This window comes from Parasteatoda tepidariorum, chromosome 2 (assembly GCF_982258835.1).
Source record: "Parasteatoda tepidariorum strain Cologne lab strain chromosome 2, Ptep-v5.0, whole genome shotgun sequence".
Lineage (NCBI taxonomy): Eukaryota > Metazoa > Arthropoda > Arachnida > Araneae > Theridiidae > Parasteatoda > Parasteatoda tepidariorum.
In genome coordinates this window covers 29,355,088-29,368,750 of record NC_141756.1, presented here as the reverse complement: position 1 = coordinate 29,368,750, position 13,663 = coordinate 29,355,088, and the positions used below count along the sequence as shown (strand labels likewise).

The 13,663-nt window shown below is 30.1% G+C and overlaps 2 protein-coding genes across 3 annotated transcripts in view; one reads left to right on the top strand and one right to left on the bottom strand.

Moving 5' to 3' along the window:
• Window positions 1–444: 444 nt before the first annotated feature.
• The window catches only part of LOC107445413 (uncharacterized), a 28,981-nt gene continuing 15,762 nt past the window's right edge, over window positions 445–13,663 (bottom strand). Inside the window, exons 6-8 of one of the 2 annotated variants that reach the window (XM_071177339.2) lie at window positions 12,185–12,281; window positions 10,504–10,585; window positions 445–671 (exon numbers count right to left, since the gene is read on the bottom strand). In XM_071177339.2, coding sequence (XP_071033440.1) covers window positions 10,528–10,585; window positions 12,185–12,281 — 155 coding nt within the window. In that variant the 3' untranslated portion in view covers window positions 445–671; window positions 10,504–10,527. The remainder of the gene's footprint in view (window positions 672–10,503; window positions 10,586–12,184; window positions 12,282–13,663) is intronic. The other variant, XM_071177341.2, reaches the window with a different exon arrangement.
• Window positions 3,230–6,244, top strand: LOC107441308 (uncharacterized). The gene is made up of 3 exons (XM_043056605.3): window positions 3,230–3,583; window positions 4,601–4,757; window positions 5,693–6,244. The coding sequence occupies exons 2-3, from the start codon at window positions 4,702–4,704 to the stop codon at window positions 6,138–6,140; spliced, it is 504 nt and encodes a 167-aa protein (XP_042912539.2). The 5' UTR covers window positions 3,230–3,583; window positions 4,601–4,701; the 3' UTR covers window positions 6,141–6,244.

Below are 13,663 nucleotides of genomic sequence, written 5' to 3'. Positions count from 1 at the left end.
CATATTTGTTACAAATGTAAACGTATATATTCATAGCAAACTCACGTAAAGGTACGTTTATATTTCAAGACCTGCTATTTTGGGAAGGGTTGTGTCATATTACCTAAAGCATTTGATTAATAACAGTTGTTTCTATCCCGTCATATGTGTTAAAACACGAACTAGAACTAATTAAAACGCAACTTTGTTTGAAAAAAACTGCCAATACCAAATTAAAAACTTTAACTTTTTAATAATTTTAAACATAGCAGTTCTATCAAAAAAAGAACATCATACTAATGAACAAATCAAAAAACTTAAAAATATCAGTGGCGTAACTAGATCTCCCATCGTTTTTCAATCTATTGCCGTTTCCAAATTCCAGAGAAATAAGTAATCTAGTTCATCGCTTTTAACAATATTTAAATGATACAAGGAGTTGTGACATTCGAAGGCATAATAAAATGTTTCGATCTTTTTTATTTACAAAAAGGAAAAAAAAGGTAAAAATAATAAAATGAAAAACAAGAAGAAAATTTTAAAAAATGAAAGAAATAAAACTCTCTTTTTGCTGTTGTTCACTGTTTATTTCATTTATTTGAGACACATCTGTAGTTAGTTCAGGCAGGTTCGATAGTCATGGGACAGTTCAAGATACGACAGGAGACAAACTTTGTTTCTATTCAGACGCACTAAAAAGAAGAAAAAAATTCAATTACTAATTTCATAAGTAGAATTTACTTTTCGTTATGACGATGATACTGATCTAAAGAGCACCCCCTCCCCCCACATTCTGGATAACTTTTGATCTAATGATTGAAATGCCATGTGCAAGGACTAAATCTTAATGGTTCGTGCGTCTGACATTAAATGTGCTTTAAATCTGTACAGATGATGTTATAAGTTAAGAAAAAGCAAAAGTGTATTTTTCAGAATAAACAAAGCGATGGCTTTGGATTGAATTTTTGATGGATTCAGATTCTTGACACTCAAATATATTAATATAATTGTGGGAAGGGACTGCCACACACTGAAAGATTGATTATTTTGCCCTCTTAGAAAAGTCGTATTTTTAAATTTTTATTTTCTAAAAATTATTTAATTTACTCCTTTCAAGTTTTAAGTTTAGTCATTTAAAATAACGTAGCTTAAAATGGTGTATAAGTTTGTATACCGTGAATTCAGTTTATTATTGAAATAAATATATGTAAGTAAAATACAAGATTGTAAAGAATTTTTTTTCAACCAGATATTTTTGGATAAACAAGCTCTTTAATTTTGTGTTTTTTTTATTCGCTTTAAATGTTTCAGATAAACACAATTTTTCAAATTGTGGATAGCCCATTTTCCATTTTTTAAGGGTAAACAATCTGAATCAGCCGAACAAAAAAGTATATTTGTTCATGAAAAGTGCATGATTTCGTAAATTGAAATATTGTCTGTCTTAACTAATTAACTTATTTAAGGTAATGCTATCGAACGATTAAGGTTATAATCTATAACGGGAAAATCCGATTATTAGAACAGAAGTCAGTCAGCTTGTCCTCGTTTTTTAACGCATACGCGAAATATCAAATAAGTTTCGACATTTGATACATTGTTATGGCTTAAGAATTTTTCTGCGTCATAATATGTGTCATCTTGACTTATTAGAATTTTCTGCAATCGCGTATCATTAGACGGTCCCGTACGTAATAATTAAAGTAACTGACACAGTTAGTGAAGTGAGCATGCACCAGTACTAACTAGCACACTGATCTCTATATGTTACTGGATATGTTGATGTAACCAAAACAATAGAATTTGCTAACTCTCTCCGAGTTTAGGCTTTAATGTTATCATTAATGTCAATGGGCGTTGCTATCTTAAAATATATTAGAAAATTGACGAATCTTCTTTATTTAAGAAAGAACAAACAAACAAGTATATAAGAAATTCTTTTCACAAAATCAACGAATCTTGACACTGTTTAAAAGAAATTGCGTATTATTTATAAATTTTGTCTACGTTTTTTTTAGTTCTCTCTAAAAATCATGAGGTTAGCATATGAACCAAAGGCATACGTTTCCTCCTCTACTAGAATGGGGTAAAAAAAACAAACATGAAGTCTTTTCGGTTCGGATTAAACAATTATGTATTTCGCTCTTTTCTGGATTGAAATTTTTCTCTTTCTTGAATTTAAACAAATATTTAGTTACTTTACATTTTTCTTTACTTAATACTTTGCGTTTTACTTTACTTTCCACTTTACTTGACCTGTCTTTACTATTTACTTTACATACTTTTTTTTCATTTTTTACTTTATATTTTACACTTTACTTAGTGTTATATTTTGCACTTTATTTTATACTAGCCACCTAAGGCGGCCAGCTGTCCGCCACTCTGAAGGTTTTCACAAATAAAGTTTTTTAAAACATAGCAGGAAATCTGAAGATTAGTGGACAATTAAAGTGTTCCTGTCCAGCAATTTTGTCTTCATATCCAGTTCTGCTGCAGATGTGTTATAGCTCTTGAGGATGTTTGAAATTATATAGCTACAACGCTTAAGGAAAAAAAAACTAAAATGCTAAATACATGAAAAGAACACGAAAACGAATAAATTTTTTATGGTATCAATTTCTATTTCTATATAATTTTTTATGGTATCAAATTCTATTTCTATATCTGTTACGTCAAGCACTCAGGTATTATAATTTGATCTAGTTGTGCTTGTATAATTTTGATCTAGTTGCGCTTTCTACGTCATTTTGTTAACATCGTTTGGTTTGTTATTTAACATCGTTTGGTTTGTTATTTCTAAGTTAACTTTCAAAAAATTGGCTGGCATCAGCATTTTTATTCTTTAAGTTGTTTATTTTTTCTTTTGGAATTCGTTCCTTTTTAGCGAAATGTTTTTCAACCTAATCGAATTCTTTGACGACTGTTCTCTGTATATATAAAGAAAATAAAGTAAATATTTTTAAAGTGTTGTGAAAAGAATTTTTAGTTGTACAAAGTACTACAATATCGCTATAAAAATTATCGTCTTCGCTTAAGAAAAAAAAATAGAGCGTGGAAAGAAGAAGAAAAACTTATTATAACAATTATGAACAGCGACAAATATATCAAAGCGAAGCGTTCTATTTACGTATCGAATATTGCCACATTTTTAATACAAAAGTTAAACTTTTCTCCACTTTAATAAATGTAAACTAATGCGAACTTTATAATTAAATTATTAATTCCTTCGTATATTATTGGTTTAAAGGCCTGGTTTCTTAGCCTGTCGTCCTAAACGTCGGCGTCAGCTGGAAATCAGCGTTAACCTCTGATTGGTCCATTTGTGAGCTTGACAGCATACGTCATCAGACGCTCATCTTGAATGAAAATTGCCGTCCAACTCAACTACAGTTGGATTACAGCGTGACGTTAACGATGGAAGCAATGGCGGATAACAACAACCAACAGCGCATTGAAATCAGCCAAGATTTTGATTTCGAGGAGAAATTAATCTCTGAAATAAAAAAGCGACCTAATTTGTATAATGTAAGATCTAAATCTTACAAAGATTTAGTGCTTAAGAACAATCTATGGTTAGAGATTGAAAAAGAGACAGGAATTGCAGGTTAGTACAAGTTTGCTATTATATACTTGCAAGCATATGTTATTTATCTTTATAACAGCAAATATGTATTTCTATTATAAGAAGATCCCTTTTTCTAAATATATATTACTTAGAAATTTATTTAATTATGCGTATGTAATTGTATCTACATGAGATTGGAACCGGTCTGATTATCCATTAAATAGTAAGACATTTAGGGTTTATTGGTAATTTACTTTAGTTTTTATATAAGAGATCTGAAGAACTTAAATTAATAGTAAAATTTTACTATGATAATTATAATCTAAATATTTGTATGAGCAAATCATAAAACATTTTAGGTATATTTATGTACCGTGATCTGTCGCGCCAACTACAATCGTCAAAGTGCCAAATAGATTTTAAAAGTGCAATTTTTATTTTTTTATTTTAGAAAAATATGTAGATGTTTGCCCGTGGTTTGCTAATTATACCTTTCGAGTTTGTCCTTTTCTGTGATATTTTTCTTAGTTTCTAGAGGGACATTACCTTGAAGCTACCAAAACTTGGCGATTATTCTGACACAGATCAGGAGATACAGAAATATCCACTTGTATTTATTTACTTCAGTTTTTATAAGAGGTCTAAAAAACTTAAGTTAATAGTAAGGATAAATAAAATTTTACTATGATAATTATAATTTAAATATTTATAAAATAAAATCCTAAAATATTTTGAACTATTTTATTGTAGTAAAAATTGTTTTATATTAATACTCAATACATATGCATGGAATGGAGATGCATCATTTTCGAATGCTAAAAAGCTGTCGAAAAAGAAGAAGCAAAATTAATTTCGGACATCTTTTTTCAACATTAAAAAAGTCCATATTCAATAATTGCATTAAGATTTAACTTTGCTGCTCTTATTTGCATTCTTAAAAATTAATTGCATGAGTTTAAAGCTTAGTTAAACTTTGTTACCCATCATATTTTCTTAACTTTTATACTTTTTTTACCTACTATATTTTTGTAATCTATTATATTTTATTGTCTTTAGTTGATACGTTAAAGAAAAGGTGGAAAACAATAAGAGATTATTACGTCTGAAATAAAAAGAAACTTCCTACTGGTTCTGCAGCAAAACGAAAATGCATTAATATGCAAAGAATGGACTCTTTAAGGTTTTTAGAAGGAACATACATATTGAAAAATGAGTAAGAATTTTTAATGAAAATGTTAGTTACACAAAATAACTTTTATGGGATAAATAATCTCAGTGATTAGTACTATATATTTTCGATTTTTTCTTTTTGCAAGTTAGTTTTTAACGAAGAAAAATATAGGTGACAATCAGAATAAACCTGAAAATTTAAAATTTCTGAAGTAGCCAATGATCGATACACTCTAAAAGCTTAGCAACCACTTTTTTCTAAAACCTAATAGATCTGTGACTGATATCGATACGCTCTTTTAATTTTAGAGCCACTACATGCAAACTTTTTCGGCTTATATTAAATTCAATTTAAAAGAAATCATATAAAAAATAATCAACTGCTATAAAATGGTACTTTTCCATCATACCGGCGCAAATCGCCAAGCAGAGTTTTTAGTTACAGCACACGGTGAACCCATGTGCCTTTACGGATACTTCTTTTAGAGCGACAAGATAAAAGGCTGCAACGCTATTCAATTTCATCTCCAATGTACAATTTCATTTTATGATTCTTATCACAAGTTGTTATTTCAGCCAAAACTTCTTTCTCTTGAAAGACTCTGACCTCAAAGTTTCGGACAAATCCCAAATTTTTAATCGCTTTTTGCGTTAATTTTTCATATTAAGACAAAGGCGTGACTGATAAAAAAAATTGGCGCGACTTGCTTTGAAAATGTGGAGACAAAAGTTACCAGCGACGATATTCAGTTTGGCATTGGTTGCATCATTATTGGCGCCTTTATCACCTGCGCCAGTATAACGGAAAAGTAACCAAAAAAATGTTAGTTGAACAAAATTTTGAGCTGGGTTAGTTGACATTTTAACGAAAATTGTGTAGATTAGCCTTGGAATGATAGTTTCAAAGAAATTACATTCACTTCCATCAAGCACCTGTTTTACAATTTTATGTTTTATTAAAATATTCCTTAATTTCAGAACGCTCTCTAATGTCCGGGCATCAACGTCATCAGAAAATCAGCATGATATAGGACTGATTGCCGAAGGCGATAATGAGAGTATCTGCTATGAAGATGATGATACTCCACAAGACACAGACACAGATCAGAGTTTGGAGGTTATAGAAGAGGGAAATGATGTTTCTTTTGAAGAAACGAGCAAACCCGGTAACTCCTTTTACAACCAATCTAGTACTAGGCAAAAGGTTAGCAAAAAAGAACGTTACTGGCAGGAACTGCAAGCTTCAAGGAAAGAAAGAACAGAAATTTTAAAGTCCTTGTTAAAAGAGAAAGAAGATGAAATAGATGTTTTTTTTAAGTCTATTGCCATGACTGTAAAGTCTTTTCCAGAAAGACTGCAAGTTGACGCAAAAAGAAAAATTGCTAATATGATATTCGATCTTGAAGAAGAAAACATTAATAATTGATACTTTGTTACAATTATTATGCATAATATATATGGATATAGATATATATATGGAGAAAGAGATGTATATTAATAAAACCTTCATAATTGATAAAAAAAAATATGAATACTGTATTTTATGTAAACCAAAACTTAAATCTTTTGCTGGCAGTTCTGTTTTCTAAAATTCAATGATATTAAAACAATCCTATCTAGTTGATACAATTTGATTTTTAACCGAATATTAAGCATAAAAGATTTTTTTTACAATGTGATTAATAAATTCCTCTTTTAGGGTGTGGTTAAGTTTTGTTTTCAGTTTGATTAGGGTGTAATAATGAAGGATTTTATTCAGAAATAATAATAAAACATAAAAGTTCCTTTCGTTATTTCATTAAAAAAAATCAATTCAATCAAAAATGGACTGAACGTTTTGTTAAACTTTTAAATTATAATTTCCCATTAAATGTATATAAAATCGCATAAAGGAAAAATCTTGTCTCAATTATACCCATTTAGTTTTCTACTGATATAAATACAGTTCATATGTAATATAGTTTTTTCTAAGAAGATTTGTAATATGTTATAATTCTTGTAAATTGAATTTAAATTTAATTACAAATATAATTATGTGTTGTTCATACTAATCAAGAAGATTGTATAAAAATAATTCAGAAATTTATAGTATAATAAGGTGAAAATTGAGTAAAATTAATTATGAATTATATAATACAATGGACACTTCTTTAAAAATAAGCAATTTGTAAATTAAGATTTATGAAGAAAAATATTGAAAATAGAGCAAATATCAGGTGGGTATATTTTTTAGCATAGAATAGTAGGAATTTATTGCAGACATTAAATTGATTATTTACAGTATTTATTATTATACAGAAGCGTTCAATTATTTTTTAAATGAAAATTGCAAGATTCCTATTAAGCCCTCTTGACTTTCCCTGCTTGCCATTTTAAGGAACCATCTTTACTACTGAAATATTTTGCAAAATTTTCTCTTATGAGTTTAGCTTTAAAAGAAGCATGATTGTTGTTACAAGCGGCAGGTTTCAATAAGTTCTTTTTGGGCAGCTGCAAACTTTTTTTCTTCCCCTGTTCCTTCGGCCAAGCTACATTTCTACGACGAAGCATATTGTGCAGGATGCAACAGGCTAAAATTAACTTATTTACCATAGTAATTTTGCATGCAATTGGCTTAAAAAAAACTCTAAAATATTGGCATAAAATACCAAAAGCATTTTCTGATGTTCTTCTTGCCCTGCAATGCCGATAATTATAAGCCGATTTCTCCTCATCGCGCAGGGCTTGAGATTCAGGGTAGGGCTTCATCATATTGCAGGTTAAAGCAAATGCCGCATCACCTACGAACACATGCGGACTTAGAATTTTGGTATGTGGGAGACATTTCGGTTCAGGAAGTTTAATTACTCCTAACTCTATATTCTTCTTTAAATTAGAGTTTTGAAAGATAGTACTATCGCCTTCTTTTCCGTATGAACCCACATCTACTGAAAGGAAACAATAACGAGCATCTACTAATGCCAGCAAAACAGTAGAAAAATAATCTTTGTAACAGAAATACGCACTGCCACTTTTTTTCGGGCACACAATTTTAATATGTTTTCCATCAATAGCACCACAACAATTGGGATAATTCCACAATCTAAAAAATTCTTTTTCAATGTTCTTAAACATTTCTTCTGTAGGTTGTGGCATATATAAGGGCATGGCGTTCTTTATTATACTGTCTAAAACTTCTTCAATAATATGGCTAATCCAGGTATGACAGATACGATAAGTGAAAGCTAAAGATCGAAAGGATTCTCCTGTTGCAAGGTACCTGAAATTGAATGATATATTTTAAGCATAATAAAAAATCATTAGTTTAAAGATCTATTTTTAGAGTGAAGAATTAAAAAAATTGTAGTGAGATATCGAATTTAAGTAATTTTCTACTTTTTTTTCCTAGAAAGCTAGAAAATACAAAAATAACAAAGCATGGCATCTCCCTCATGCAATGCAATATATCTCTCTCCATCCAGGCATTCTAAAAAAATTATGAGAGTTTTCAAATTTCAATTAGAGATCTGTGCCGGAGGCTAATACAAGTTATATTTGTTTCCTAGTCGTTAATAAAGTTTGCTCTATTACCTCAGTTATAAAAATTTTTACTTATTTTTAGCATAAAAAATCTACCAAATACAAAATTAAAAAATATATAAATATTTTAAAAACAAGAATTTGAAAAAGGACAAATTGTACATGATTATATCATTTGAAATATGGCAGAGATTTCCGTATCGTGATCTGTAGCAGAATATCACCAAGTCTTGGCAACTTCCGGGTAGTGGCCCGCAAGAAACTAAGAATAAAAATCACAAAAAGCGCTCAACATGTGAGGTATAACTAGAAACCAAAACTGGGCAAACATCTACATGCTTTTGTTTTTAAATTTTCAAGTTTAAAATCTATTTGGCATCTTGGTGATTGCAATTGGCGGGACAGATAAAGATATGGAAATATCCCCAAAATATGTATTTTTACGATTTTTTGCGAAATTTAACTAAAAAAATATTTTGCTTCATAAATTATTAAAGCGTTATTAAAACAGAAAAATTCATAAATGTTATAAAATATTTTATAAGTATCGAGCTAATAGATATTATGCATATTTAATGCTATGAAACAATAACAAATAATAATAAATCAATTCTTACTCAAGTGTTAGGCATAGTTTCTCTTCCTTTGAAATCGGCTGTCTTCTTCGATTATAGGCACGACTTGTTATATCGCACTCAACAATGCCGTACAATTCTTTGAAAAGCTCTGGCGAAAGACGGAAGTACTGACGGAATTTTTCGTCATTGAAAAATAAATGTCTCCTAATCAGTATAGCATAAGTACCTTCAGTAGCTCTATTTGTGAAGATTTCATCAACTTTTTCATTTTTAAGGAAGACATTAAACATAACTTCTTCCTCCTCTTCTTCATCATTCAAAAAAGCTATAATATGTTCTTTCTTGGACAAGGTCATTTTTTTTGGTCAACAATAACACAAAGTTATGGGATCGAGCTACAAAATCAAAAAAATATTTGTTTACGTTATTAACGCATGCGCAATGAGAGATAATGTCTGCTTTGGAACGACTGCTCACGCTGAGCTAACAAACCAGTATTTCTTGGCGTCATGGTAACGCCAACTTAACGCTGACGCCCAGATAAGGCGCTAGTTCTAAGAAACCAGGTCTTGAGCTAACAAACCAGTATTTCGTTGGCGTCAGCGTGACGTTGACGTCCCGCTGACGCCCAGATAAGGCGTTTGTCCTAAGAAACCAGACCTTAAGTTGTCGAAAATTAATATTTCAATTGTGAGGTTCGCGTTAGCATACATTTATAAGAGTGGGGAAAAGTATATGCATTTTTTAATAGTTTTTTGAATATGGCTCTTTGAAGACGAAAAAGCAGACGAAAAGCATAGACTTACAAAATGACTGATAACTAAATAACTAATCAAAATTTTTGAAAAAGAAAAAAAATACTTCTTCATTATGTCAAAACACAATTATGGGCCGAGTTTCGTGCCCGGGCGAGGCTTCTGGGGCGATATATTGTGATTACAGACACACACACACAGCTGCGTTTATTATTATGTATAGATGTATAGACTATGCGCTTTACTAACATTTTATTTCATTTTATTTTATATTTTAAGTTTTACTTCTTATTATATTCTTTACTTTGATTTATGCTTTATTTTACTTTGCTTTCAACTTTACGCCACTTTTTACCTTACACTTTAAATAAAGTGTACTTTACTTTATACTTTGCACTATACTTAATATGTTACGACTTACTTTACACTTTACTTGACTTTACGTTTGACTTTGCACAATTTTCACTTTGTATGTTATATTTTACACTCTGCTTTATATTTTGCGCTTTACTTTATTCCTTACGTTTTACGTTATTCTTTGCAATATACTTTACGCTTTACAATACTCTGCATTTTACTTAAGACTTTGTTGTTTAGTTTTACTTTACTTTAAGTTCTTCGCATTACTTTATCTCATACACGCATTACTTCCGATATGCTTTATTTTACTTTTTTCTTCATTTGCCCTTTAATTCGCCTTAATTTATTATTTACTTTATAAGCTTTTTGATTTATCGTTCATGCTTTACTTTATACTTTACGCTTTATTTTACTTTACTTCTCAAAAGTAATGTTCCAGTAACTAATAAAATAACTGATAACGCACAACAATATGCACACAAGAAATAGTGGACAGATGATTTAAAGGTGAAAATTATGTTGCAAATGAGAGAGTGATGACGTTGGAATTCTGGATACCCTGTATACTTCAACTCACCGAAGTTCTTCGCCAACGCCGGCATCAAGTTCGAATCATTGAATCAGCAATCCAGTACATAAAAGAGATCTGTGGTGCAAACCTACGTGAACAAAAAGGGTTAAAAACGCTACTGTTGCGAGTGAAAGGAAATCATCAAATGAACGGGGATGTACAACGATTTTATTATGCGAATTGGAATATTACAAAGTAATGTTTCTAAAGCTGAACGATTTTGTGGAAGATATATCCCAAGATCAATTTCGTTCAATTACTGAAGAGAAGTATACAGCATTGTTCTAATTATATTTTTAATAATACGCATATAAACGACAAATTTTTATCAATTGAAAAAGAAAACGGTTTCTTTTTTGGACGAAATGTGCATTACATTGACGAAAATGAAACATTATTTTCTACAAGCAGTAGTGATTTGATCAAAAATTATTTAACATGTTATATTTGTTCGCGTCGTTAAAATTATTATGTTACTAAACATATTGTTAAACTGCGTTACATGTTATTAAACAAGAGTTTTTTAAAGGTGATATTTTCTTAATGTAAACGCATATATATTGTAAATGAAGAATGGCAACAGCGGTTATTGTGATAGAAAAGTTGTAGAACGTCAATATGACGTATACGTGAATGTAGAAAGTTGCGAGTGCACTTATATTATCAATAAATATTTGTTTTTGTTTTCTATAAGGAATTTATTACTGTTAAACTAACTACATAAGAAGCCCACATTACCCACAAAAACATCAATAAAAGTATTATTTAAATATTTTATTGAAAAATTCGTCACCCACAATCGTATTTTAAATATAATATTTACGGTATTTTATATTCTCTATTTTTTTCTCTACTAAATCCGCAGTTTTCGAAAGGTAGTTAAATATTATAGAGTGACGTGCTTTTCGATTTTAGAAAAAAAAAATTTTTTTTGTGAAATTAACGTAAAAATGTTTTTTTTAAAACTTCATTCAAATTGGATTTCATCAGTTTAAATTATGTTGAAATTAAATTTAAAAAAGAATTAAAACAAAATCTGAAACCTGACAAATATAGACTTGTACTCTACAATACGAATCTAAGTGTATCTAAATTATCTAAAAATAAACAAACATTTTTTCTCTAAATTTAATGAAACAACTTCTTTATTTTCTATTTTGTTTTGCAAAAATGAATTATTTTTACAAGTAAATTACTGGCAGTCTTTCCCTAACTACAGAATTTTATTATACAAAAATGAATTATTTTTCATGCATCATGAATTATTTTTAAACATCATTAATGATGTTTTTTTTCGCAATAGCGTCTTGCAATATAATAACTATTTTTCAGGATTAAAATTTTTTATACCTTGTAAGCCTACATTTAAATTAAATATTAATTACCGCATCATTTAAATAGAAAATGAAAATAAACAGCTAATTTTTCGTCTCATTTTTCGAAAAATGAAATAAATTATCACTAAGTTAAAAAAAAAAATGAAACCTTATATTTAAGCAGAAACATTTTAATTAACGTGCATTAAGACTCCCTTACATGATTTTCTTCTTTTTGTTTTGATTATCCTTTTGTTTTGATTATTTGTTTGATTTCTTTTTGTTTTCATTATCAACACTGATAAATGTCAACATTTATCAGTGTTGAAATTTATTAGGAGGTGGGTGTAAAAAATACTCTTTTTCAATACCTTTTGCAGCAAATTATGATAGTGCAGACGATAATGATCATGGCAAAAATTGCAGATTCAATGTAAGTGGCAATTCTCCATCCACTAATTACATCCACTGTAAAGAAAAAGAAAAATCTATCAAAAGCGGTTCTTGTTTTTAGGCAAAATTATCATTTTAAATTGAAGATTTTTTTCATTGGCACTTTTATTGAAATAAATATTTATTAAAAATTGAATGTCGGGTTTGGAATTTAAATTTTAAAAAATGATTGTTTTTTTATTTTATCGCGGTGGGCGTTCTTTCCCCTAAACCACCATGGCGCACTAGTGTTAATTATTTTATATTTTATTTTATATCCATCGTTGAACAGCCGACCCAATTTTAAGGTTTAGGACTACTAATGTTCAACTCTGTAGCCTTGTAATTTTGAACCCAATCCAGAAGACAAGGGAACTCCTGGACCGAATGATAGGAGAAATTTGCATCGACTTTAGATGGAACTAACCCATATTTGAGTTACATGGAGAGGAAAACCATGAAAACCATCCGTGACGGCTAGGGGACTTTAACCCATGATCCACCACCACTGGGGACTTTTTACGTCAGCACTGTGGTTGGTGTAAGCCGGATGCGGAATTCGTATCCACCAGTCATTGCTGAGATAGGAGAAATTTGCATCAACTTTTGATGGAACTAACCCTTATTTGAGTTACATGGAGAGGAAAACCATGAAAATCACCCGTGACGGCTAGGGGACTTTAACCCATGATCCCCCACCACTGGGGACTTTTTACGTCAGCACTGTGGCCGGATGCGGAATTCGTATCCACCAACCATTGCTGAGATTCGAACCCGGTTCACCTAATTGGAAGGCGAATGCTCTGTCCCCTGACCCATCACTGCTCATTTGTGCTAATTATTAAATTTCACCATTTATATTCAACTTTCAAGGTATATTATTTTTTAATGATTTTAAATTGTTAGAGGGGACGTAAATCGTCTTGATATTGGCCACGTAATGGCTATTTAATATCTGTAATGTTTTTAATTAATTGGAAGTATTGCACAGCGAATGGCAATAGCGACATACATTTGAAAAACAAACTTAATATGTTGAAGATATTTTAACACACTGATACAATGTTTCAACATAAGACTATATAAAGCTATACAATTGTTTAAAAATAATGTTGAATTACGAATACATTCCAATTAGCACTATAAACATTCAAACCAAATTGTTCTTATACTCTGTTGCAAGAACCCCATTGCAGTATAGGATTTAAGTAATCATCCGCGGTTGCATATAGTACCGTTTTTATTTCATTATCAAATTATGCAAATATGCTTTCGAAACAGTAAAAAACCTTTTAAAATCTAAACATATGAGACAGAAATTTAATCCGTGCTATCTTTTACGATATATATCATAGAATTATTTAAAAAAGGCTATAGTTCCGTAGTCTTACTGGAATCATAGACTTGGCGACATACTT